The sequence below is a fragment of the Lampris incognitus genome, chromosome 21 (genome assembly GCF_029633865.1).
Source record: "Lampris incognitus isolate fLamInc1 chromosome 21, fLamInc1.hap2, whole genome shotgun sequence".
NCBI classification, from domain to species: Eukaryota; Metazoa; Chordata; class Actinopteri; order Lampriformes; family Lampridae; genus Lampris; species Lampris incognitus.
In genome coordinates, this window is record NC_079231.1 from 25787477 (window position 1) to 25811886 (window position 24410).

Below are 24410 nucleotides of genomic sequence, written 5' to 3' on the forward strand. Positions count from 1 at the left end.
AAAATCCCTAACCTTCACCTTCTGATTGGGCTGGAGGATTCTAGGACTGCCTGTAACCTTTGTGTGTTTCTCTTGCATCTGTGCTCAGAATTTTGGCTTTATCAGCGACAACCTGGTTCGAACCTGTCTTTTCAGAAAGAGCTCAGCTGGGGTTTTCCCTGTGGTTGTTGATGGAGTGTTCCTATAACTAAACAAAAAAACTATCAATGCCCCATTGCACTGGATACCCATAGTCCTTCTGCTTCTCTAAAGACTGTTTAAAAGTCTGGACCAACCTTTCTGCCTGTCCATTGGAAGCTGGATTGTAAGGAGTGGAATTGATGTGTTTGACACCATTTTGTTCTAAGAAGGTTTCAAACTCCCTTGACACTAGCTGTGGGCCATTATCTGAAACGACCACTTGGGGGAGCCCCCACGCTGCAAAGAGGCCCCTCATTGCATCTACTAGGGCTGTAGCTGTAGTCCTGGTCATAAGCTTGACCTCTGGCCAGCGCGAGTATGCATCACTGACCAAAAGAAACTGCTGTTTCCCTTTTTCTGCAAAATCGACGTGGATTCGTTCCCATGGCTGCTCTGGCCATTTCCATGGGTGTACGGGCGCTTTGGTGGGCAGGTGTCTGTTTGCTTGGCATAAAATACAATTGTTTACCATATTTTCTATTTCCTGATCTAAGCGTGGCCACCAAAAATGGCTTCTGGCTACTGCTTTTGTCTTCACAATGCCCAAATGCTCTGCATGCAACTCTTTCAAGAGTGTAGGTCTCAGTGTCATGGGTATGATTTCCCATAAACCCCATAACACACAGTCGGCTTCCACTGTGAGCTCATCACGTCTGCTCCAGTATGGCTTTAATTCTTCATCTGCTACATGTTTAAGCCATCCTGTCTGTATAAAATGCCTAACTTTTGTGAGCACCCTGTCTTTATCTGTTTGGATTTTAATATCTTTGGCTGAGACTGGCATTGCTTCTAACCAAGACACTCTGTACTCTGGGTTACTCGTTGGTGCTTCTCGCTGTAATGGGAGAACTAGACTATGTCATACTGATAGGCAGAGAGGAGTAATGCCCATCTCTGCAGGCGGGAAGCGGCTAACGCTGGCACCCCTGTTGTTGGCCCTAGAATCTTTACTAAAGGCTTATGATCCGTCACTAATATGAATTTCCTTCCATATAAGTAGTCCCTAAATTTTTGTATCCCAAAAATTATGCCTAGTGCTTCTTTCTCAATTTGAGAGTAGTTGATCTCAGTCTTGCTAAGCGTGTGTGAGGCATATGCGATTGGACGTTCACTACCATCTGCCATTCTATGTGCTATCACTGCGCCTAACCCATAGGCACTTGCATCACACGCTAGTAATAGTTGTAGCTGGGGGTCAAAGTGAGTCAGCACTGTGTCTGATGTTAACTGGCTCTTGGCCTTCTCAAAGGCTTCCTGGCACTTAGTAGACCATACCCATGGCTTGTCTTTCTGTAACAACTCAGTCATAGGCTTTATGATAGTGGATAAGTTGTCCATAAGCTTCCCATAATATGTCAGTAGGGCTAAGAATGCTCTCAGTTCTGTGACATTCTTTGGGGTGGGAGCATTTGCTATGGCTGTTACCTTCTCTTCTATGGGGTGTAACCCTTCCTTGTCTATTTTGTGCCCTAAATGTCTGTTCTCAGCGGAGCTTGCTGGAACGCTCTAAGACTCGTGGATGTGCACTCAAAATTGTTCACCGTGTCCATCACTTTAGCCCAGTTTAGCTCTTGTCCATAAGCAGCACTCAACAGCTTAGTTCTCAGCTCTTTACTACTGATACCATATACTAGCTGATCTCTCACTTGTTCTTCTAGCGTCGCGCCAAATGCGCAAGAGGCTGCTAACCCTTTTAGCGCGGCAACATACTCGGCTAGAGACTCACCACTTTGTTGCTTGCGGGCACGGAAGCTATAGCGTTTGCTCAGGACATTCTTCTTTGGCACATAAAAGTCCCTCAATGCTTTAAAAATATCAGCTAATGGCGTTTCCGATGGCTTCTTTGGCGCTACCAAGTCAGTCAGTAAAGCGAAAGTCTTTGCACCCACCATGGATAGGAACACAGCCCGTTGCTTCCCCTCCTCAATCCCGTTGGCTTCGATAAACTGTGCAGAACGATCCTCGTACGTGCTGAAGCTTCCGTTAGCCTCGTTGAAGCACAAACCCGACTCACTGCTAAACACAGCCATGTCGTGACTGACGCTGCTAGTTGCTCCGGGTAGCTCTCTCTTCTCTCACACCTTTTCCTCCGTCTCAGAAGAAAAAGTTTTCGTGGAAAAACGAATTCCCCTCGTCGCCAGTGTTGCGTTCTTATGGACAAAGTACCCGGAGATGACTTTATGTAAAGGAGCTTTTATTCATATCTCTTGCCTGTACATGGCCACCTGACTGTCAAGGCATTGGAGAGCGCAATTGTGCGTTTTGGCGCTTTTGCACCTAATATTTATATCCTTTCTGGGCGGGGTTACATCCGGTCAACAACATGTAAACAATAAGTAGTTCCGTATCCACAGTGAATGATAGAACATTTATCAATACACCACACTTATGTTATGAAGAGTGATTTTTTTTGATGAAGTGGTCACTGCACACATGCGCGTTATCCGACTCCGCTCCTCCCGACCGCAGATGACGGTTCGCAGGCCATTTTTCCGCCGTTTTCGGTCATTTGCTTGTCCCCCCCCCCCCACCCCACACACCTTTGGTACTCAATATAAACTCCTTGTGGTTTCTCAATTAATGACGCCAAACATAGGCATTTCGAAAGTTTGTGATAGTTCTTCCTATGTAGAAAATCACTTCCTGTCCTCCATCTGTATTCGTGACGTCACATGCAAACAACCATAGAAGACTTCAGCATTTTACCATTTAAGTATTTCAATGTGGATGGGGAACTTTTCATAAATGATCAGAAAACACAAGTGTGGACAAAAATATTCTATGCGTTTTTGCCATGCAAACGCCATTTTCATCTCCCCCGGATTAGTAAGGCTGTAGCCTTCGCAGTCAGAGGGACTTTCAGGTGCGATTTCAGGGAAAATGCTCAGCAACAGTCTTATTTATCAAAAGTCTCTGTTCTTCACGTCTACATGTATGATGAAGTACTGACATTTCTAGAGAAACTCCTACAGAAGTGTCTTTTGTCAGTTCAAGTTTTCTGCAGTGACACATTTCTTTTAGCAAACAGGAACAATTTATTGTCATCTCATTCATGTACTTGCGTACACAAAAGAGATGAAATGTCATTTCTCCCAGCCCACAGCAGTGCAACACAAAGGAAATAGAAAACACACACACACACACACACACACATCCAAAACCTCCCAAAAACGACACCATCAAAAACATACTGTAGCGAATCTCGGGGGGCAGCTCTGCCGGACCGTCACAGCCGGGATGCGAACCCGGATCTCCCGCACCACAGGCGACAATGTCTATAAAGGGTCTACTAAAGGGTCCGACCCGCTAGCCAAGGGCTACCGAGCCCCTAGTCGTGATCGTTACATTGCCCCCTTCCTTCGGGATTCGCGTCCCCGTGAATCGACACAGCCAGGACGCGAACCTGGGGCTCTCACACTGCGGGCGACAATGTTAACCAGTCGATTAAAGGGTCCGATCCGCTAGCTGAGGGCTACCAAGCCCCTAGTCGTGACCGTTACAATACAAAACCAGAGAGAACAAAGCAACAAAAAAAACAAAGCACAAACAGTCAACAACACAATCCATTCAGTAAATGTGCAACACAATTCAAAAATTCACTGTCCAAGAGGGTGAACACCAGCCAGGAGGACTGTCGGAACTGCAGGTCTGCATGGGCTAGCAGCTGGCTTAGCCTGCCCCGCTCTCCCAGCCCATCCTACACAAGCTCTTCCAGCCAGCAAACAAAGTCGACAATCACAAAAGTTGTTCATACGATGACAGCAGCTCAGATATAGACGTGGACAAAAACACTGCTTAGTCAGCACTGGGTGAGGCCGCCACAAGCACGAGCCCAAGCTGCCATCTTCCCAAACCGGAAGTTCCCTAGTTTCAACGGTTTACCCAATTCAAAATGGCCAACAAGCATTGATTATTTTATCAAACAATGTATATGTAATTTTGAGCAAAAACAAAAAAATACTTGAAATTGAATTATTATAATTATCTAGCACAAGCTTTATTGAATAAAGTTTTAAACACTTTATTCAATAAATAACTTTTGGATAGTTGTAAACTATCTAACACTTTATTGACTTAATGTATTGCCAGAGTGGGCATCACATCTTTAAAAGTGGGATATCTCAGTTTGGCTTGAAACACTCCCGACAACGTTTTACAGGGATAACAAACAGTTCAAGCACAACGACACACTACAAAATGAGTAGTTGTTGCGTTACTTACTGATCTGCGACACCTTGATGGTCACAGGGTTGGATATCTTCTCAGCTGCCATATACCATCTTCCTCCTTCACCTCCTCTTTCAATGAAAGCTCGCACACGGCAGGTGTACACACCACCATCCTCCCCGCCAACTCCTCTCACCGTCAATGTGAACTCCCCGGCCCCTGTTCGTGCCAGGCCCACCTCCCCTCTCTGTCTTCCTCCGCTGTTTGAGGACGCGTTGGAAATCACCACCCCGTTGCGATCTGTCCCAATGATGTCATGGCTATCAGAGAACCAGGCCACCTCCAGAGCGAGAGAAGGCAGATTGTCAGCGTCGACCAAGCAGAGGAGGGTCATGGTCTCACCCGGGGAGAAAAGTGAAGAAGAGGAGGATGCTGTGACGCTGAAGGACTGGCCTAGGGGGAGGAGGAGAGAGTAGGTCGATCAAATCACTTATTGAAGGTTTTTTACAAAGTTTGGGATGAACGCCTAAAATGGTCGCTGCCAAAATTACTCAGCATAGGCTGCTATTCAAAAACTACTCTCTGCAACGTGTTGTCAGTGCCCTGGGGTATAGTATAGCAGCGTTTTTTGTTTTTGTTTTTCTTAAGTTTTGCTAGATTATTTGTCATTTTATTAAATACAGCTTTGGTTACATAGAGGGGATTTTGAAAATTCACAAGACACAATTCTGGTGGCCTGTCCAAGGTGTCTCCCTGCCAGCCGCCCAATGACTGCTGGGGTTGGCTCCAGCATCCCCGCGACCCTGAGAGCAGGGTAAGCGGTTTGGATGGATAGACAAGACACAATTATCAGAAAATGTTGGATGCGCTTAATTTGCTTTGCAGAAAGGACAAATGTGGACTATGGTTTTGAAGCAAGCTGCAATCACATTAAACTTGCTGACCTTACTAGCAGTCGAGATGAACACTAGATTTGTTTCTGTTTATGTAGAAAAACAGGCAACGTTTATGAGGAACCTGATCTAAACAGCACAAAAGGTCTAGAATGAAATGACAAGAGAAATAAATGGTGAATAAACAAACAGATGATCAATTAACAAATGCTTCCAGCTCACCCACCACAAACCATGAAGAATAGAAAAAAAAATCACATCACATCACATAAGCCCCCCCACCCCACCCCCCCATTCCTAAACCTGGCCTGTCTAGAATTGTTTAGTAAAATCAGTGAATTTTAAGACATGATCTGCAAAACAGTGTAATATAAAACTGTCCTCCTGTAGGGACACTGATGGGTAGCTAATGCCACCTGCCAGGAGTAGAATGAGGGGGTGATCAAAAGTCACATAAAGCTAAGCTTAATAACAAAGTGATGTGAAAAAGCAGGAAATGAGCCTGAAGGAATTCCACTTAGAAAGGACTACGTTCATAATCTATTAAAAATGTCTTAAAAAAATCTGTAAATGTCAAAGTTATAGGAAAACTGACAATTCAAAAATCTGTTTTACAGTTTTGTTTTGTTTTTCAGCAGAGCATGATGTATATTGATCAAAAGGGAAATTAAAAACCTTGCTGAAGTGATTCTTTATCTGGGAGAAGTTCTTTCATGTAAGTACTGTCAACCCAAGACTGTCGCCCTCACTCAGTTAACCAAGCCCTACTTGACTTTCTACAACGTGAGTTTCTATAACTAACGTGTTTGTATAACTGACTTGAGTTTCTACAACGTGAGTTTCTATAACTAACGTGAGTTTCTATAACTAATGTGAGCTTCTATAACTAACGTGAGTTTCTATAACTAATGTGAGCTTCTATAGCTAACGTGAGTTTCTATAACTAACGTGAACTTCTATAACTAATGTGAGCTTCTATAACTAACGTGAGCTTCTATACCTAACGTGAGCTTCTATAACTAACATGAGTTTCTATAACTAACGTGAACTTCTATAACTAATGTGAGCTTCTATAACTAACGCGAGCTTCTATAACTAACGTGAGCTTCTATAACTAACGTGAACTTCTATAACTAATGTGAGCTTCTATAACTAACGTGAGCTTCTATAACTAACGTGAGCTTCTATAACTAACATGAGTTTCTATAACTAACGTGAACTTCTATAACTAACGTGAGTTTCTATAACTAACGTGAACTTCTATAACTAATGTGAGCTTCTGTAACCAATGTGAGCTTCTATAACTAACGTGAACTTCTGTAACTAACGTGAGCTTCTATAACTAACGTGAGTTTCTATAACTAACGCGAACTTCTATAACTAATGTGAGCTTCTATAACTAACGTGAGTTTCTGTAACTAACATGAGTTTCTATAACTAACGTGAGTTTCTATAACTAACGTGAGTTTCTATAACTAACGTGAGTTTCTATAACTAACATGAGTTTCTATAACTAACGTGAGTTTCTGTAACTAACGTGAGTTTCTGTAACTAACATGAGTTTCTATAACTAACGTGAGTTTCTGTAACTAACGTGAGTTTCTATAACTAATGTGAGCTTCTATAACTAACGTGAGCTTCTATAACTAACGTGAACTTCTGTAACTAACGTGAGCTTCTATAACTAACGTGAACTTCTATAACTAATGTGAGCTTCTATAACTAACGTGAGCTTCTATAACTAACGTGAACTTCTATAACTAATGTGAGCTTCTATAACTAACGTGAACTTCTGTAACTAATGTGAGCTTCTATAACTAACGTGAACTTCTATAACTAACGTGAGCTTCTGTAACCAATGTGAGCTTCTATAACTAACGTGAACTTCTGTAACTAATGTGAGCTTCTGTAACTAATGTGAGCTTCTGTAACTAATGTGAGCTTCTGTAACTAATGTGAGCTTCTGTAACTAATGTGAGCTTCTATAACCAACGCGAGTTTCTCTATCGTCATGGCTGTCATGGCTTCAGCCTCTGGTCTAAGCAAAGAAACTATAGTGTAAGACTCTAACCAATACTATGGGGGAAAGAGACTTTCTATGGTGCCCAAGAAGACAAAAAGAGATGAAGCCAGCTCTGTTTAATTTTCTCATCCTCTTTACTCTAGTCTGTGAGTCAACATGAGCTGGCTGGGGCATAATGGACCATGAGACGGACACCGAGTGTGCAAGACAATGTACTTGGAGATGAAGAGTGTAGTTATGAAAAAAAATGTGTGCTACTTAAAATTTCATTAAACCTCCAAGTTCTTTAAACTGCTTAAGATGTTACGTCTCCAATACAGATTTAACTTATAGTGGCAACAGCAGCTGAGGCAGAAAAGACTGAGCGTGGATCAACAGCTTCCTGGCAGAAACCAGAGAGAAGAAAAAGAAAGCAAAGACAACAGATGGAGACCGTCTCACCTTCCCTGCTTTATTTTGGTTTTAAACTGTATACAACCCTGTGTCCTTGAGGGACCAAAGCCTTATTTTGAAAAGAAAAAGAAAAACCAAAAGTTGACTGCTATGCATTTCCTAGGGCCGCGTCAACAGGGGTGTTGGAGTGCAGGGTCATTTAGAGCCTTTTGCCCTCTGTACTGGCTGCAGTGCAGGGTCTCACTGAAGGACATTTGTTGAAGTTGGTCCTTCCCGCTAACAGACGGCTTAGCGTTAGGGCCCTGTCACCCCAGATCTGATTAAAGCTCACGTACTGCATCCTGCAACCCCAGATCTGATTACACCTCACATAGTGTACCCTGCAACCCCAGATCTCATTAAAACTCACGTACTGTACCCTGCAACCCCAGATCTGATTTAACCTCACGTACCCTTCAACCCCAGATCTGATTAAACCTCATATACTGCACTCTGCAACCCCAGATCTGATTACACCTCACATAGTGTACCCTGCAACCCCAGATCTGATTAAACCTCATATACTGCACTCTGCAACCCCAGATCTGATTACACCTCACATAGTGTACCCTGCACCCCAGATCTGATTAAACCTCAATTACTGTACCCTGCAACCCCAGATCTCATTAAAACTCACGTACTGTACCCTGCAACCCCAGATCTGATTTAACCTCACGTACCCTTCAACCCCAGATCTGATTACACCTCATGCAATGTACCCTTCAACCCCAGATCTGATTAAACCTCATATACTGCACTCTGCAACCCCAGATCTCATTAAACCTCAAGTACTGTACTCTGCATCCCAGATCGCATTAAACCTCATGTACCCTTCAGCCCCAGATCTGATTAAATCTCATGACTGTACCCTTCAAACCCAGATCTGATTACACCTCACGTAGTGTACCCTGCTCCCCAGATCTGATTAAACCTCATATACTGTACCCTGCAAACCCAGATCTGATTAAACCTCACATACTGTACCCTGCACCACAGATCTGATTAAACTTCACGTACTGTACCCTGCACCACAGATATGATTAAACCTCATGTACTGTACCCTTCAGTCACAGATCTGATTAAACTTCATGTACCTTTCAACCCCAGATCTGATTAAATCTCGTGTACTGTACCCTTCAAACACAGATCTCATTAAACCTCATATACTGTACCCTTCAATCCCAGATCTCATTAAACCTCATGTAGTGTACCCTGCAACCCCAGATCTGATTAAACTCATGTACTGTACCCTGCAACCCCAGATCTGATTAAACTCATGTACTGTACCCTGCAACCCCAGATCTGATTAAACCTCATGTACTGCACCCTGCAACCGCAGATCTGATTGAACTTTGTTTACTGCACCCTTCAACCCCAGATCTGACTAAATCTCATGTACTGTACCCTTCAAACCCAGATCTCAATAAACCTCATGTACTGTACACTTCTATCCCAGATCAGATTAAATCTCATGTACTGTACCCTTCAAACCCAGATCACATTAAACCTCAAGTACTGTACACTTCAACCCCAGATCTCATTAAACCTCATATGCTGCACTCTGCAACCCCAGATCTGATTAAACTTCATGTAATCTACCCTTCAACCCCAGATCTGATTAAACCTCATGTACTGCACTCTGCAGCCTCAGATCTTATTAAACCTCATATACTGCACTCTGCAGCCTCAGATCTTATTAAACCTCATGTACTGCACTCTGCAACCCCAGATCATATTAAACCTCATGTACTGTACCCTTCAGTCCCAGATCTGATTAAACCTCATGTACTGCACTCTGCAACCCCAGATCTGATTAAACCTCGTGTACTGCACTCTGCAATCCAAATTCTGATTAAACATCACATATTGTACCCTCAAACCCCGGATCTGATTATACCTCATTTACTGTACCCTGCAACCCCAGAGCTGATTAAAGTCATGTACTGTAACCTTCAACCTCAGATCTGATTAAACCTCATGTACTGTACCCTTCAACCCCAGATCTCATTAAACCTCACGTACTGTACTCTACAACCCCAGATCTCATTAAACCTCACGTACTGTACTCTGCATCCCAGATCTGAATAAACCTCATGTACCCTTCAAACCCGGATCTGATTAAACCTCACGTACTGTACCCTGCACCACAGATCTGATTAAACTTCACGTACTGTACCCTGCAACCCCAGATCTGATTACACCTCACATACTGTACCCTGCAACCCCAGATCTGATTTAACCTCATGTACTGTACCCTTTTTTTAAATTTATTGTTTATTTGTGTATTTCAAACGTAAAAAAAAAAATCAAATGTATAATAAAAGAAAACAAAAGAGAAAAAATCAAAACAAGCAAGCGATATCATCATCAAACATTTGTCTTAATCTCGGGAGTTCGAAAAGGAGTAGGCAGAAGTTAAAAAAAACTTTTCTAGTCTTACCCCCTTTTTCTATTTCAGTATTTCAACAGTGAACCGTGTGATTTAAATGAAAACTCAATCGTCTCCCACCAGTGACCATGACGTCTAATAAACCACACAAAAGATCCTTCATTCAACACATGAACAAAGCAAGTGCAGAGCAACATCAAAACAACTCACGAACAACTCAAACAAGATGTCACAGCTCCATCCCATATCTGTTCAAAATATTATTTTTAAAGAGTCTTTTAAATGTGATTATTGATTCACATGTTTTCATTTCATCACTGCAATTGTTCCATATCTTGACACCTTTGGTTGTGACACAATGATATTTTGCATTTGTCCTTACTGGGTTTTGTTTAAATGTACATATTCCTCTCAGGTCATAATTACTTTCCCTCAACTGGAACAACCCCTGGATACTGTTGGGTACTTTATTATTTAACACTTTGTACATGATTTGAGCAGTTTTAAAGTCCACCAGACCTTTGAATTTTAGTTTTTTTAGTCTGATAAAGAGTTGGTTTGTTGGTTCTCTGCTGTTGGCTTTGTTTACTATCCTTATGGCTCTTTTTTGAATAATAAGATTGAATCGGTGTTGTGATGTGGACGTGAAGCAGGTTTAGATGGTAAATGTGATGTGAATGTGAAGCCAGGTTAGATGGTAAATGTGATGTGGAGGTAAAGCTGGTTTAGATGGTAAATATGATGTGGATGTGAAGCTGGTTTAGATGGTAAATGTGATGTGGACGTGAAGCAGGTTTAGATGGTAAATGTGATGTGAATGTGAAGCCAGTTTAGATGGTAAATGTGATGTGGATGTGAATCTAGTTTAGATGGTAAATATGATGTGGATGTGAAAATGGTTTAGATGGTAAATATAATGTGGATGTAAAGCTGGTTTAGATGGTAAATAATTTGTGAATGTGAAGCAAATTTAGATGGGAAATGTGATGTGGATGTGAAGCTGCTGTAGATGGTAAATTTGTGGATGTGAAGCTTTTTTAGATGGTAAATGTAATGGGGATGTGAAGCTGGTTTAGATAGTAAATGTGATGTGGATATGAAGCTGGTTTAGATGGTAAATGTGATGTGGATTTGAAGCTGGTTTAGATGACAAATGTAATGTAGATGTGAAGGTGGTTTAGATGGTAAATGTGATGTAGATGTAAAGCTTTTTCAGATGACAAATGTAATGTGGATGCGAAACTGCTTTAGATGGTAAATGTGAAGTCGATGTGACACTGGTTTAGATGGTAAATATGACGTGGATGTGAAGCTGGTTTATATGGTAAATGTGATGTGGATGTGAAGTTGGTTTAGATGGTAAATGTGATGTGGATGTGAAGTTGGTTTAGATGGTAAATGTGATGTGGATTTGAAGCTGGTTTAGATGGTAAATATGATGTGGATGTGAAGCTGGTTTAGATGGTAAATATGAAGTGGATGTGAAGCTGGTTTAGATGGTAAATGTGATGTGGACGTAAAGCTGGTTTAGATGGTAAATGAGAAGTGGATGTGAAACTGGCTAGATGGCAAATGTAATGTGGATGTGAAGCAGGTTTAGATGGCAAATGTGGTGTGAATGTGAAGCTGGTGTCGATGGTAAATATGATATGGATGTGAAGCTGGTTTAGATGGTAAATGTGATGTGGATGTGGAGCTCGTTTAGATTGTAAATGTGATGTGGATGTGAAGCAGGTTTACATGGCAAATGTGGTGTGAATGTGAAGCTGGTGTCGATGGTAAATATGATATGGATGTGAAGCTGGTTTAGATGGTAAATGTGATGTGGATGTGGAGCTGGTTTGGATGGTAAATGTGATGTGGATGTGAAGCTAGTTTAGATGGTAAATGTGATGTGGATGTGAAGCTGGTTTAGATTGTAAATGTGATGTGGATTTGAAGCTGGTTTAGATGGTAAATGTGATGTGGATGTGAAGCTGGTTTAGATGGTAAATGTGATGTGGATGTGTAGCTGGTTTAGAGTGTAAATGTGATGTGGATGTGTAGCTGGTTTAGATGATAAATGTGATATGTATGTGAAGCTGGTTTAGATAGTAAATGTCATGTGGATGTGAAAATGGTTTAGATGGCAAATATAATTTAGGGTTGGGAAACTAACTTGACTTGTCAGAATGCATACATTGCTGTGAAGTTTCATCAGTTGAACTTTTGTTTAAATAACGTGACGAGGGAATTACTGCTGTTGAATGAAGCTGTACTGACGTAGTTCTGAACTTCTGAATTGTGTAAGATGATGAATATTGTAGCTACAGTACTGTCTCTACTATGTCCTTTATGAAATATGTTTATAAAGACTTACTAATACAGATTATGATGTGAAACAACCCAGCTTTCAGAAAATCAGGTTCATAAATTCTTAATTTTATGAGATATTATGACCAATGTTGTGTATCTGAAGGATTCATAAGTCACTACTTTTTTTTTTCCTTTTTCAGTTAAGTGATCCATTTAGTACCTTTCAATATAAAGTCCTAGCAACAGGCCAAAGTAGTAGTTACTCACCTGAATAACGCTGGAAATATAAAGACTAGATTCACAAAAACTATCAGTTCTTACAAGTCAAAACAGCATTAATGTATAGTATATATTATATAGTATAGTTTAAACAATGTTTAGTACATAATATATAGTATATTATATACAATGTAAAGTATGTATTGTATAGTATATACAATGTATACATTGTGTGTATGTACGTGTATACATACATACATACATATATTATACATACATATAATATATATATACATATGATACACACACACACACACATACACACACATATATATATATATATATATATATATATATATATACATATATATATATATATATAATAATTTGTTGATACACATTTGAGGGTAGATTCCCCAGGGGCTGCTGCTCCTTTAAGGCAGACATTTTAGAGTGCTGACGTAGGCACTGCTTGGGTTTTCCGGAGAGCAAGGTTTGCAGCAGCCTAGCAGTTACCTGGTTGCCAGCAGAGATTGTGCTGTATCGGTGTTGTTATGTGTGGCGAGTAAACGGGATTGACTCGACTCGATCTCTCCATCTCCTCATTCCTGCACTCCCACAATATAGTATATATTATATATCATAGTATATAATGTATCGTATATAGTATAGTATAGTACCAGCATCATCGATCAATCCGTGGAGCATTGCAATGATGAAAACTTGGGGTGGGGTGTCTGGGTGGCATGGCATTCTGACAAGTCAAGTTAGTTTCCCAACCCTACATCACATTTACCTTCCAACATAGGTATCGCTGGTTCAAATCCCTGTGTTACCTCCGGCTTGGTCGGGTGTCCCTACAGACACAATTGGCCGTGTGCTGCGGGTGGGAGGCTGGATGTGGGTATGTGTGCTAGTCGCTGCACTAGCGCCTACTCTGGTCAGTTGGGGAGCCTGTTCGGGGTTGAGGGGGAACTGGGGGGGAATAGCGTGATCCTCCCACGCGGTACGTCCCCTTGGTGAAACTCCTCACTGTCAGGTGAAAAGAAGCGGCTGGAGACTCCACATGTATTGGAGGAGACATGTGGTAGTCTGCAGCCCTGCCCGGATCAGCAGAGGGAGTGGAGCAGTGACCGGGATGGCTCAGAAAAGTGGGGTAATTGGCCAGGTACAATTGGGGAGAAATAGGGGGAAAATTCCAAAAAAAAGAAGAAGGATAATTTGCGGTAGATCACGTAACCCTTCGACAGTTATGCCAGCATAGTGGCTAGCTGGCTGACAGCAGATCCTTGGGGATGTAGGACTGAGGGAGGCAGTGGTGAGATGTAGGGATCGGAGCAAAAGCGTTGGCACTGTCCCGGGCCACAGCCCGATGAGAAGCTGCTGACCAGGGGGCCACAGCCTCCGGGAGAAACTCACCCGGGACACGCAGCGGCTGGCCGTAAACCAGCTTGGCAGACGAGGTCTGGAGGTCTTCCTTATGGGGAGAGCAAAGGCCGAGCATGACCCACGGGAGGCGATCAACCCAGTTGCTGTCCGTGAGGCTGGCACGAAGAGCGGCCTTCATAGACCGATGAAACCACTCACAAAGTCCGTTGCCCTGCGGGTTGTACGCTGTGGTAATTGTCGCTGTGGTGCGGTGGAGCTTCACCCCCAGCCCCTCCGCGACTGCAGTCCAGAGCTCCGACGTGAACTGTGGGCCCCTGTCAGAAGTGAGGTCAGCTGGCGTGCCAAAACGGGCCACCCAGGACCCGATGAATGCCCGGGCCACCTCAGTAGACGTGGTCGATGACAGGGGAACAGCTTCCGGCCACCTGGTGGTCCTGTCCACCATGGTGAGAAGGTGAGTGAACCCGTGGGAGGGGGGCAGGGGGCCCACCAGGTCAACATTCACATGGTCAAAACGCCTCTCGGGCACCAGAAATGGCACCAAGGGGGCTTTGGTATGACGCAGGAGTCAGCCCAGGTCTTGACGTCCTTCCTGAGGCTGGGCCAGACGAACTTGGACCCCACCAGCTTAGTGGACGCCTTCACACCCGGCGCTCATAGCTGCTATTGAGCGCCCCCTGGCATTTCCCTGGACGCTGAAGCTGCATGGCGGGCGACACTGCTTGGTCCTGGCACCAAACCTGTTGTGGTAATAACACAACCCACTGTTGTCACGGTGACGGCGAGCAGCCACCGCAGCTGTGGTGCCCGCTGCGTCCTCCAGCGGCGGGGGCGAGGTCTGGGTGGGGAGCATCGCAGGAACGAACTGCTGCCGGTTGGCGAGGGAAATCCTGTCCGCTTCCGCACCCAGAGCGCGGTAGTCTTTGGTGGAGGAGGGGGGGGGGCTGGCTAGCGCTGTGCGCACAGGCGCTGGGAGCTACCGCAGAAACATGGGTGAAAATGAAGGAGGGGTCCGCCGAGCCCAAAACGGCCAACATCTTCTCCAGCAGCTCGGAAGGTTTGCTATCGCCGAGTCCGTTGAGTGACAGCAGGCGACCCGCCTTCTCCATCTCCGACAGCTGGAAGAGCTGCAAAAGGAAGCCTTGATGCGCCGTGTTTCCCCACAGCCGGGGGGCTTCCAGTAGCCCCATAGCTCGGGCCGTGGTCCGGGCATCCAACGCCGCCACCACATGGAAACACCTCGTACCGTCCCGCGTTATTCCTCCCAGCTCGAACTGAGCTTCAATGTGCTGAAAACATGGCCGGGGACGGTGCTGCCAAAACTCGGGCAACTTCCCCGTCGCTGCTGAGATGCTAGCGCTAACATGAGCCGTACCGTTAGCATCACTCGGAGACGGAGCGGTGTCGTCATCGCTTTGGGTCGACATGTTCGTTGTCAACGTGCGGGGTCACCAATGTGGGAGTGCAGGGAGGAGGAGACGGAGAGGTCGAGTCCATCCCGTTTACTCGCCACACAAAACAACACCGATACAGCACAATCTCCCCTGGCAACCAGCTAACCAACCGCTAGGCTGCTGCAAACATGGCTCCACCCCGGAAACCCTAAGCTGTGCCTACGTCATCACTCTGAACATCTGCCTTAAAGGAGCAGCAGCCCCTGCTGAAGCTACCCTCATTTGTGTATCACCACAGTAGAAATCTAATTCAAATAACAACACATAGTTTTTACTGCGCTGAGGTGATTTATTACCCCACGAGAACAATTCATGTTGTGTCAAGTAAGTGACTAGGACTTCCGGTATGGCAACCGAGTGAAGCAGACGTACAGAGAGCAGCTCCCGAGCGACTTCGTAAATCCTTATTATTCACATCAACAGCAAATCTCGAATTTGTTCAGTGTTGCAGGAACGGGCTACAATATAAATTTTAACAATGTCTGGCAAGAATAAAACCTGCGCCTAGAGAGGAACAACTACGACCACGGGCCCTACCATACCTCCAGAGCCTCAGCTAACAAGGGCTACCGCAGAAGTAGCTACCTCCGCTCTGACCATCGCCGACCTGATAGCTGAACTGGAGAAGAATAGAGCAGCGATCTCTGCCCAAACACAAGCCTCACTGGCTCCTGTTCAAGCCACCTTAAATGCGGCTCGAATCAAGGTGGAGGATCCGGGCTCTCGTGTGAGGACAATGGATGCTGCCTCTCCGGCCATAGCGACAGGCTAGCCAGCATGGAAACACAGCTGAAACAACTCCAAACCAAAACCCTTCATCTTAAACACAAGACAGAAGACCTGGAAAACCCCTCTCGTCGGAACCACGTCAAGAGTAGTTGGACCACCCGAAGGTGACGAGGGACGTTCGGCCACAGATGCTTTTAGGTCTACATCTTTCGTCGACATATTGCGAGACGAGTCATTCAGCTCACCACCGGAGCTTGAGATGGCACACCGCATGTTGAGAGCGGAACCCGGGGAAGGAGAACGATGCGCTCTACCCCCCTGGACTGGAGCAGTGGATGTGTGGTTTGGTTTAGACAACACTGTACTGTTCTGAGATGTGTATTTGCATGCACATACATATAATGCATATGTAGGTGCACTGGGCATGCGTTTATGTTGGTGGCTATGCGTGTAAATATAACAACGTGTGGGTGCAAACACCTTGGACTGTGGCCTCGCTGGGTGCAGGCGGCGTTTGGGGGCAGATTGTCATGTTGACTTGGTGTCTTACCAATTGTCCACACATTTTTTTTCCCTGTTTTTTTTTCTTTCTTGGCTATGTATGTTTTATGTATGTACAAGTATTTTGTACTTTGTCTTTACGTATTTAAGTCACTCATTTATTATTATTATTATTGCTGTTGTTGTGGTTGTTTGTGATGTTAGCTATTAGGGGGAGACAATGGTTATCAGTATCTTCCCCTTTTATACACGTATATATATATATATTTTTTTCTCTCTGTATTGTGTGCTTTTGTTGAGATGCAGGGGTGGGGTGGGGTGGAAGGGTGGGCAGGAAAAGGAAATATGAAAAATGGTGACTTGTATTCCCAGTATTGTTTGTTGTTTGCTCGTTTTTCACCAATAAAAAATATATATATTAAAAAAAAGTAAGTGACTATATACTGGAAAGTAAGTGACTATATACTGGAAAGCAGACTAAAACAAAGTACAAATTGTTTTGTGCCTGTGTCTTCTGAACTCATCAGATTGTTCCCTGAGACATACACCATCCACGTAAGTAAGTTCTATAAAAAAATCATAATGCAAACATTTAACACTACACAAAACAACTAGAATAAACCATTTAATGATAAAAACATCAATATTATCAACATGCGGCTATTTTTGTAATGTTTTTAAAACAAGCATTTACAATTGAATGTTCAGACTTATGACTGGCATGTTGAGTCCAGTTATGAATTACACAATTTAGATGGTTAGGTTTAAATATTTCAATACAGATGAAGCAGATTATCAAAAAACAACCTTAATCAAATCTCTCACTCTCATTCATGCTTACCTGTAGGGGTGACCGAGACGGTTCCCATCTCTTTACTTTTCTCAACTATACTTCTCCACTGCCCTCCATCCTCATGTGTCCACTCCCGGCCTGTGCACACATACGTTCCTTCATCGGACACTGTGGCCCTGGCGACCACCAATCCAAATACTCCATTTTCCCCAGGAACCAACCGGAGGCCTCCATCCACGTATCGTTCGGTGTACTTGGACCCCATTACCACGCCTCCCTGAGGGCCAAAAGTCAAGATATCCTCCAGTGAAGAAGCTCCTTTCTTCAGTGACCAGGTGACTGAAAGGTAGGTAGGGTGGGCCAGTTGTCGGGTGACATTGCAGGAAAGGCTGATGTCACTTCCCTCTGGGATGACAGGGGTCAGGGATCGGGGGGAGACTCGGAGGGTGTCAGCAATAACTGAAAGAGAAAGACAGTGAAAAGGAATAACATTAGAGGCTAGCCAAACACACACACACACATTTAAAAGCTGCAGGTGGTGAACATGGTTCCAGTTACGCTCAGCAGTCCTGTCCGAATAAAGCAGAACATGGGAAAACAACCGCTTCAACCTGAACATACGATGATACTCAGCAATCACGTATCAGCAATCAGGAACACTTTATCTGTCGTTTCATTTCACGTTTCCCCCAGCCCACAGCAGTGCAACACAAAGACAAAAACACATCCAAAAACTACAAGAAACACACATACAAACCAACACGCACATCCAAACTAACACACATATCCAAACTAAACAAAAAAATCACTGTCCAAGGGAAGGAACGCCAGCCAGGATGACTGTCAGAACTGCCGGTCTGCATGGGCTAGCAGATAGCTTAGCCTGCCCTGCTCCTGCATCCTGTCAGACCGCCCTCGGTGTTTCCTCTTCAGACACAGCTCCAGGCAGGGCTGTGGTCCCTGGGCCCACAGGACAGCAGACCAAGCCCTCCCCGCCATTCCAGCGCCAGCTCTACCAACCATCAAACGAAGCCAAAGCTTAAACGCAGACGTGGACAAAGACACTGCATGGTCGGTACTGGGAGAGGCCACCGCAAACGTGCATTTGCACAGCCATCAGATAATGCTGATAATAGTAACCTTTGTCTAGAGCTAAACCAGGCTTTAATAAGCAAACTGGCAGTTTGAGCCCCATAAATCCATCTGCATCAGTAAATGTGTATTTACAAGGCACTTAAGAGCAAAAATGACAGAGGTATAACAAAAAAGACATTATATCATGCTGTGTGCTTTCCAAACCTAACACCCGTGACTTCTGGTGACCATCAGACCATTACCTACCAACCTAATGCCCGTGACTTCTGGTGACCTTCAGACCATTATCTACCAACCTAATACCCGTGACTTCTGGTGACCATCAGACCATTATCTACCAACCTAACACCTGTGACTGCAGGTGACCTTCAGACCATTATCTACCAACCTAATACCCGTGACTTCTGGTGACCATCAGACCATTATCTACCAACCTAACAACTGTGACTTCTGGTGACCATCAGACGATTACCTACCAACCTAATACCTGTGACTGCAGGTGACCTTCAGACCATTATCTACCAACCTAATGCCCGTGACTTCTGGTGACCATCAAACCATTATCTACTAACCTAATACCCGTGACTTCTGGTGACCATCAGACCATTATCTACCAACCTAATACCCGTGACTTCTGGTGACCATCAGACCATTACCTACCAACCTAACACCTGTGACTTCTGGTGACCATCAGACGATTACCTACCAACCTAATACCCGTGACTTCTGGTGACCTTCAGACCATTACCTACCAACCTAATACCCGTGACTTCTGGTGACCATCAGACCATTACCTACCAACCTAATACCCGTGACTTCTGGTGACCTTCAGACCATTACCTACCAACTTAATACCCGTGACTTCTGGTGACCTTCAGACCATTATCTACCAACCTAACACCTGTGACTGCAGGTGACCTTCAGACCATTATCTACCAACCTAACACCTGTGACTTCTGGTGACCATCAGACCATTACCTACCAACCTAACACCCGTGACTTCTGGTGACCTTCAGACCATTATCTACCAACCTAACACCTGTGACTGCAGGTGACCTTCAGACCATTATCTACCAACCTAACACCTGTGACTTCTGGTGACCATCAGACCATTACCTACCAACCTAACACCCATGACAGCAGGTGACCTTCAGACCATTACCTACCAACCTAACACCTGTGACTGCAGGTGACCTTCAGACCATTACCTACCAACCTAATACCCGTGACTTCTGGTGACCATCAGACCATTATCTACGAACCTAAAACGTGTGACTGCAGGTGACCTTCAGACCATTATCGACCAACCTAACACCTGTGACTGCAGGTGACCATCAGACCATTATCTACCAACCTAACACCTCTGACTGCATGAGACCATCAGACCATTATCTACCAACCTAACACCTCTGACTGCATGAGACCATCAGACCATTATCGACCAACCTAACACCTGTGACTGCATGTGACCATCAGACCATTATCTACCAACCTAATACTCATGACTGCGTGTGACCATCAGACCATTATCTACAAACCTAATACTCATGACTGCATGTGACCATCAGACCATTATCTACCAACCTAACACCAGTGAGTTCCGGACCATTATCTACCAAAATATGCCAATCCACTTACACCCAAGTCACAATGTTAACAGCAAAACCACCTGGCACCAGCTCCACCTGCTGCTATGGACCATCTGTGGGCAGACGGTCTCCACCTGCTGCTATGGACCATATGTGGGCAGGTGGTCTAACTGACAGACTTATCTCAAACCACCTGGCGCCAGCTCCACCTGCTGCTATGGACCATCTGTGGGCAGGTGTTTTCACTGACAGACTTATCTTGTGCTCATTTTCATGCCTGCTTGACTCATGTTTGGTAAATCTAAACAGCCTACATAAGATCAGCAACTAGCCAAAAGATGATTGGTAAGACAAAACATCACAGACAGCAGGCTGTGTTGTAGTGTGTTATAGTGTGCTGTAGCAGTTATTTACTTCCACTCTGACACTGATGAGGAGCGAGACAAAATGTTCATAAACAGACAAGTAACGCATAGATACTTAAGTGTATGCTGATCAGTACAGTACAGTCTGTCCTCTGCTCTTCTCTTCCTTATCTTGCATCTTCCAGCTCACATCCCACCATGCCGTTTCTCCAGTTACATACACACACTTTACTACTCAGTCAGTTTCTCACACAGTCGTCTGCTATTTGTTCACGTGAAGACACTTCATAACACTACTACGTTCTGTTTCATATGACCTTTAAGCATCTATCTAAGCAAAGTACACCAACGTTAAACATGGTCAAATATTAGGGTGTCCGGGTAGCGTAGTGGTCTATTCCGTTGCCTACCAACACAGGGATCACCGGTTCAAATCCCTGTGTTGCCTCCGGCTTGGTCGGGTGTCCCTACAGACACAATTGGCCGTGTCTGCAGGTGGGAAGCCAGATGGGGGTATGTGTCCTGGTCGCTGCAATAGCGCCTCCTCTGGTCGGTCAGGACGCCTGTTTGGGGGCAGGGGGAACTGGGGGGGTAGCATGATCCTCCCATGCGCTACGTCCCCCTGGTGAAACTAATTAATGTCAGGTGAAAAGAAGCGGCTGGTGACTCCACATGTATCGGAGGAGGCATGTGGTAGTCTGTAGCCTTCCCCGGATCAGCAGAGGGGGGTGGAGCACAACCGGGATGGCTCAGAAGGGTGGAGTAATTGGCCAAGTACAACCGGGGAGAAATAAAAGGGGGGGGGGCGGAATCAAAAAAAAAAAAGGTCAAATATTAAATGCAAGAAGATACATGGCAGGCACACTGCCCTCACAGGTGCCAGCCAGTGTTGCCACTCTTATGCCATGCAGATGTGTTAGGCCATGCAGATGTGTTATGCTGTGCAGATGTGTTAGGCCGTGCAGATGTGTTGTGCTTTACAGATGTGTTATGCCATGCAGATGTGGTTACGTTACATTTCTGGGGCAAAGTCGCTGTTGGGTTGCTTCTTCTTTACTAGAGTTGTCAGTCGCAGCTCATATTCCATTTAAAACTTATTTTTGATATAAAACATAGTTTTAACTCATTAACAAAACATAGAATGGCCTAAGTTGTTTCTGGTTTGGTCCTAAGCTTACGTTTCAGTTGCATTTCAGCTCAGTCTGCCTGAATATTTGTCCCAAACAAAAACACAACTAAATAACTGCAGAAAATTGAGCAGACACATTAAAGAGCAATAGAGGAAAGTTTCCACTGGACTGATGGAAGGAGAAAGAAGCAGAAGTGGCTCAATAGTCTCTCATCTCCTTGCAGATTAGATGTGTGAATATTGATCAGTACTTTTGGATAACATGGGCACTTTTCTTCAATAATGTTCGATATTCTTAGTTTTCATACTTTTCTACGACTACTACTGCTACTACTACTACTTTCGGCTGCTCCTGTTAGGGGTCGCCACATCTGATCATTGGTTTCCATCTCTTACTGTATTCTACGTCTTCCTAAGTCACACCAGCCACCTGCATGTCCTCCCTCACCACATCCATAAACCTCCTCTTTGGCCTTCCTCTTCTCCTCTTCCCTGGCAGCTCCATATTCAGCATTCTTCTCCCAATATACCCAGCATCTCTCCTCCACACATGTCCAAACCACCTCAATCTTGTCTCTCTTGCTTTGTCTCCAAACCGCCCAACCTGAGCTGTCCCTCTAATGTACTCGTTCTTAATCCTGTCCTTCTTCATCACTCCCAATGAAAATCTTAGTTTTCATACTTTAAAATGTTATATTCATGCTGTATGCCTTCATGCTGAGGACCTCATAGATAGACATTCCTAGTGTGTCCTTTAATAAACAGCTACATGGGATTCTGACCCAGCTGTTTTGGTATTACGAGGATAATTTGAGGGGTGACATAGGAATGCACTCTTTGATTGTAAATGGAAAGCACAGGGACACACCATGTATCCACATGCACGCACAACAGCGAAATTCACACAAATCCTGCAAGTCAAATCTAATAATTCATGTGTGAACCCAGAGAGTGTAATCTATACGAGTCACGTGGGTGAACCGGTTAAAGCAGAACTAATGAAGAGCATCAACTCTACTGACATGTCGGACAGAGACTGAGAGGACAGGGTGAAGGCATCAGCAGAAGAATGATGGAGAGTGTGGAGTGAGAAAGAGAGAAGGAGAAAGGAAGAGAGGACAGAGGAGGGAGGGAGAGAGACAAGTAGTGAGATAATGGGGGCAGAAATAAAGAGAATAGCAAGAAAGGGTGAGGTCAAGACAGAGACAGTTCTTCCAGTGGCTTGATAAGTGGGAAGATTTTAGAGCTTAATGCCAATTGTTCAATAATTCGATAAAACAACGGTGCTTTTGTTTCTACAGCACCCATTTTGTTCAGCTGTGAATGAATAATCATTCTGGCAGTATAGTTTTTACCACTACATCTTTTTGAGTACTATATCATAACTACACACTATACACATGTTAAGGGCACTAACACCGACCAAGCTAACACCACTGCCTCCCACAATGCTGTTCTCAGTGCTGCTGAATCACTTCGAGCTGATATAACATCTGAGGTAACGCCACTGAAAGAGGACATCTGTGCTTCAGTGGACACTAAAATAGACACATCGGCAATGCCTCTGAGGTCCAAAATTCCATCGATAAGGACCAAACTGCATGTCCATCATGACATGTCAGTAAGGGCCGATGCTGGGGCTCTGTCTAGCAGCATGACAGAATTGAAAAAGGGGGCAATGTCAGAATACAGTTGATGAGACTTCACACAAGCAAGGCGGCAGGCCCGCATGGTGTTAGCCCCAGGGTGCTCAAAGCCTGTGCCCCCAAGTTATTTGGAGTGCTTCACCATGTCTTCAACTTGAGCCTTAGACTTCAAAGGGTCCCCGTGCTGTGGAAGACGTCCTGCCTCCTTCCTGTGCATAAAACGCCACATCCCAGGGACTCCAAGGACTACAGACTGGTAGCATTGACCTCCCACATCATGAAGACTCTGGAAAGACTCATCCTGGAGCAGCTTCGGGCCACAGTCAAGCCACACTTAGACTTCCTCCAGTTCACCTACCAACCCCGACTGGGAGTTGAGGATGCCATAATTTCCCTGCTTAACCGTACCTACGCCCACCTGGATAAGCCAGCAAGCTCTGTGAGGGTCATGTTCTTTGACTTTTCCAGTGCCTTCAGCACCATCCGGCCAGCTCTACTGGGTCAGAAGCTGGCAGCAGTGCAGGTAGATGCCCCCCTTGTGTCCTGGGTTGTTGACTACCTTACTGGTGGACCACAGTATGTGCGCTTGCAACACTGTGTGTCAGACAGAGTGGTCAGCAACACTGGGACTCCACAGGGGACAGTTCTGTCTCCCTTCCTTTTCACCCTCTACACCACGGACTTCAACTACCACACAGAGTCCTGCCATCTTCAGAAGTTCTCTGATGACTCTGCTATAGTGGATGCATCAGTAAGGGCGAGGAGGCTGCGTACTGGGCTGTGGTGGGAAACTTTGTCACATCGTGTGAGCAGAACAATCTGCAGCTCAACGTGACTAACACAAAAGAGCTGGTTGTTGATCTGAGGAGGGACATGACACCAGTGACTCCTGTTTCCATCCAGGGGGTCAGTGTGGACACTGTGGAATAGTACAAGTACCTTGGGGTGTATATAGACAATAAACTGGACTGGGCTAAGAACACTGATGCCCTCTACAAGAAGAGACAGAGCCGTCTCTACTTTTTGAGGAGGCTGAAGTCCTTCAACATCTGCCAGATGATGCTCAGGATGTGGTGTGGGTCTGTGGTGGCAGTGCTCTCCTGTTTGCTGTTGTGTGTTGGG

The 24410-nt window shown here is 44.7% G+C and overlaps 1 protein-coding gene across 1 annotated transcript in view; it reads right to left on the minus strand.

Annotated features, from left to right (window-relative positions):
* ptgfrnb (prostaglandin F2 receptor inhibitor b) overlaps window positions 1-24410 on the minus strand; it is a gene marked incomplete at its 5' end in the record, with an annotated part of 205345 nt that overhangs the window by 127500 nt on the left and 53435 nt on the right. The window contains 2 exons of the mRNA XM_056301121.1: window positions 4402-4800; window positions 17513-17923. Coding sequence (XP_056157096.1) covers window positions 4402-4800; window positions 17513-17923 — 810 coding nt within the window. The remainder of the gene's footprint in view (window positions 1-4401; window positions 4801-17512; window positions 17924-24410) is intronic.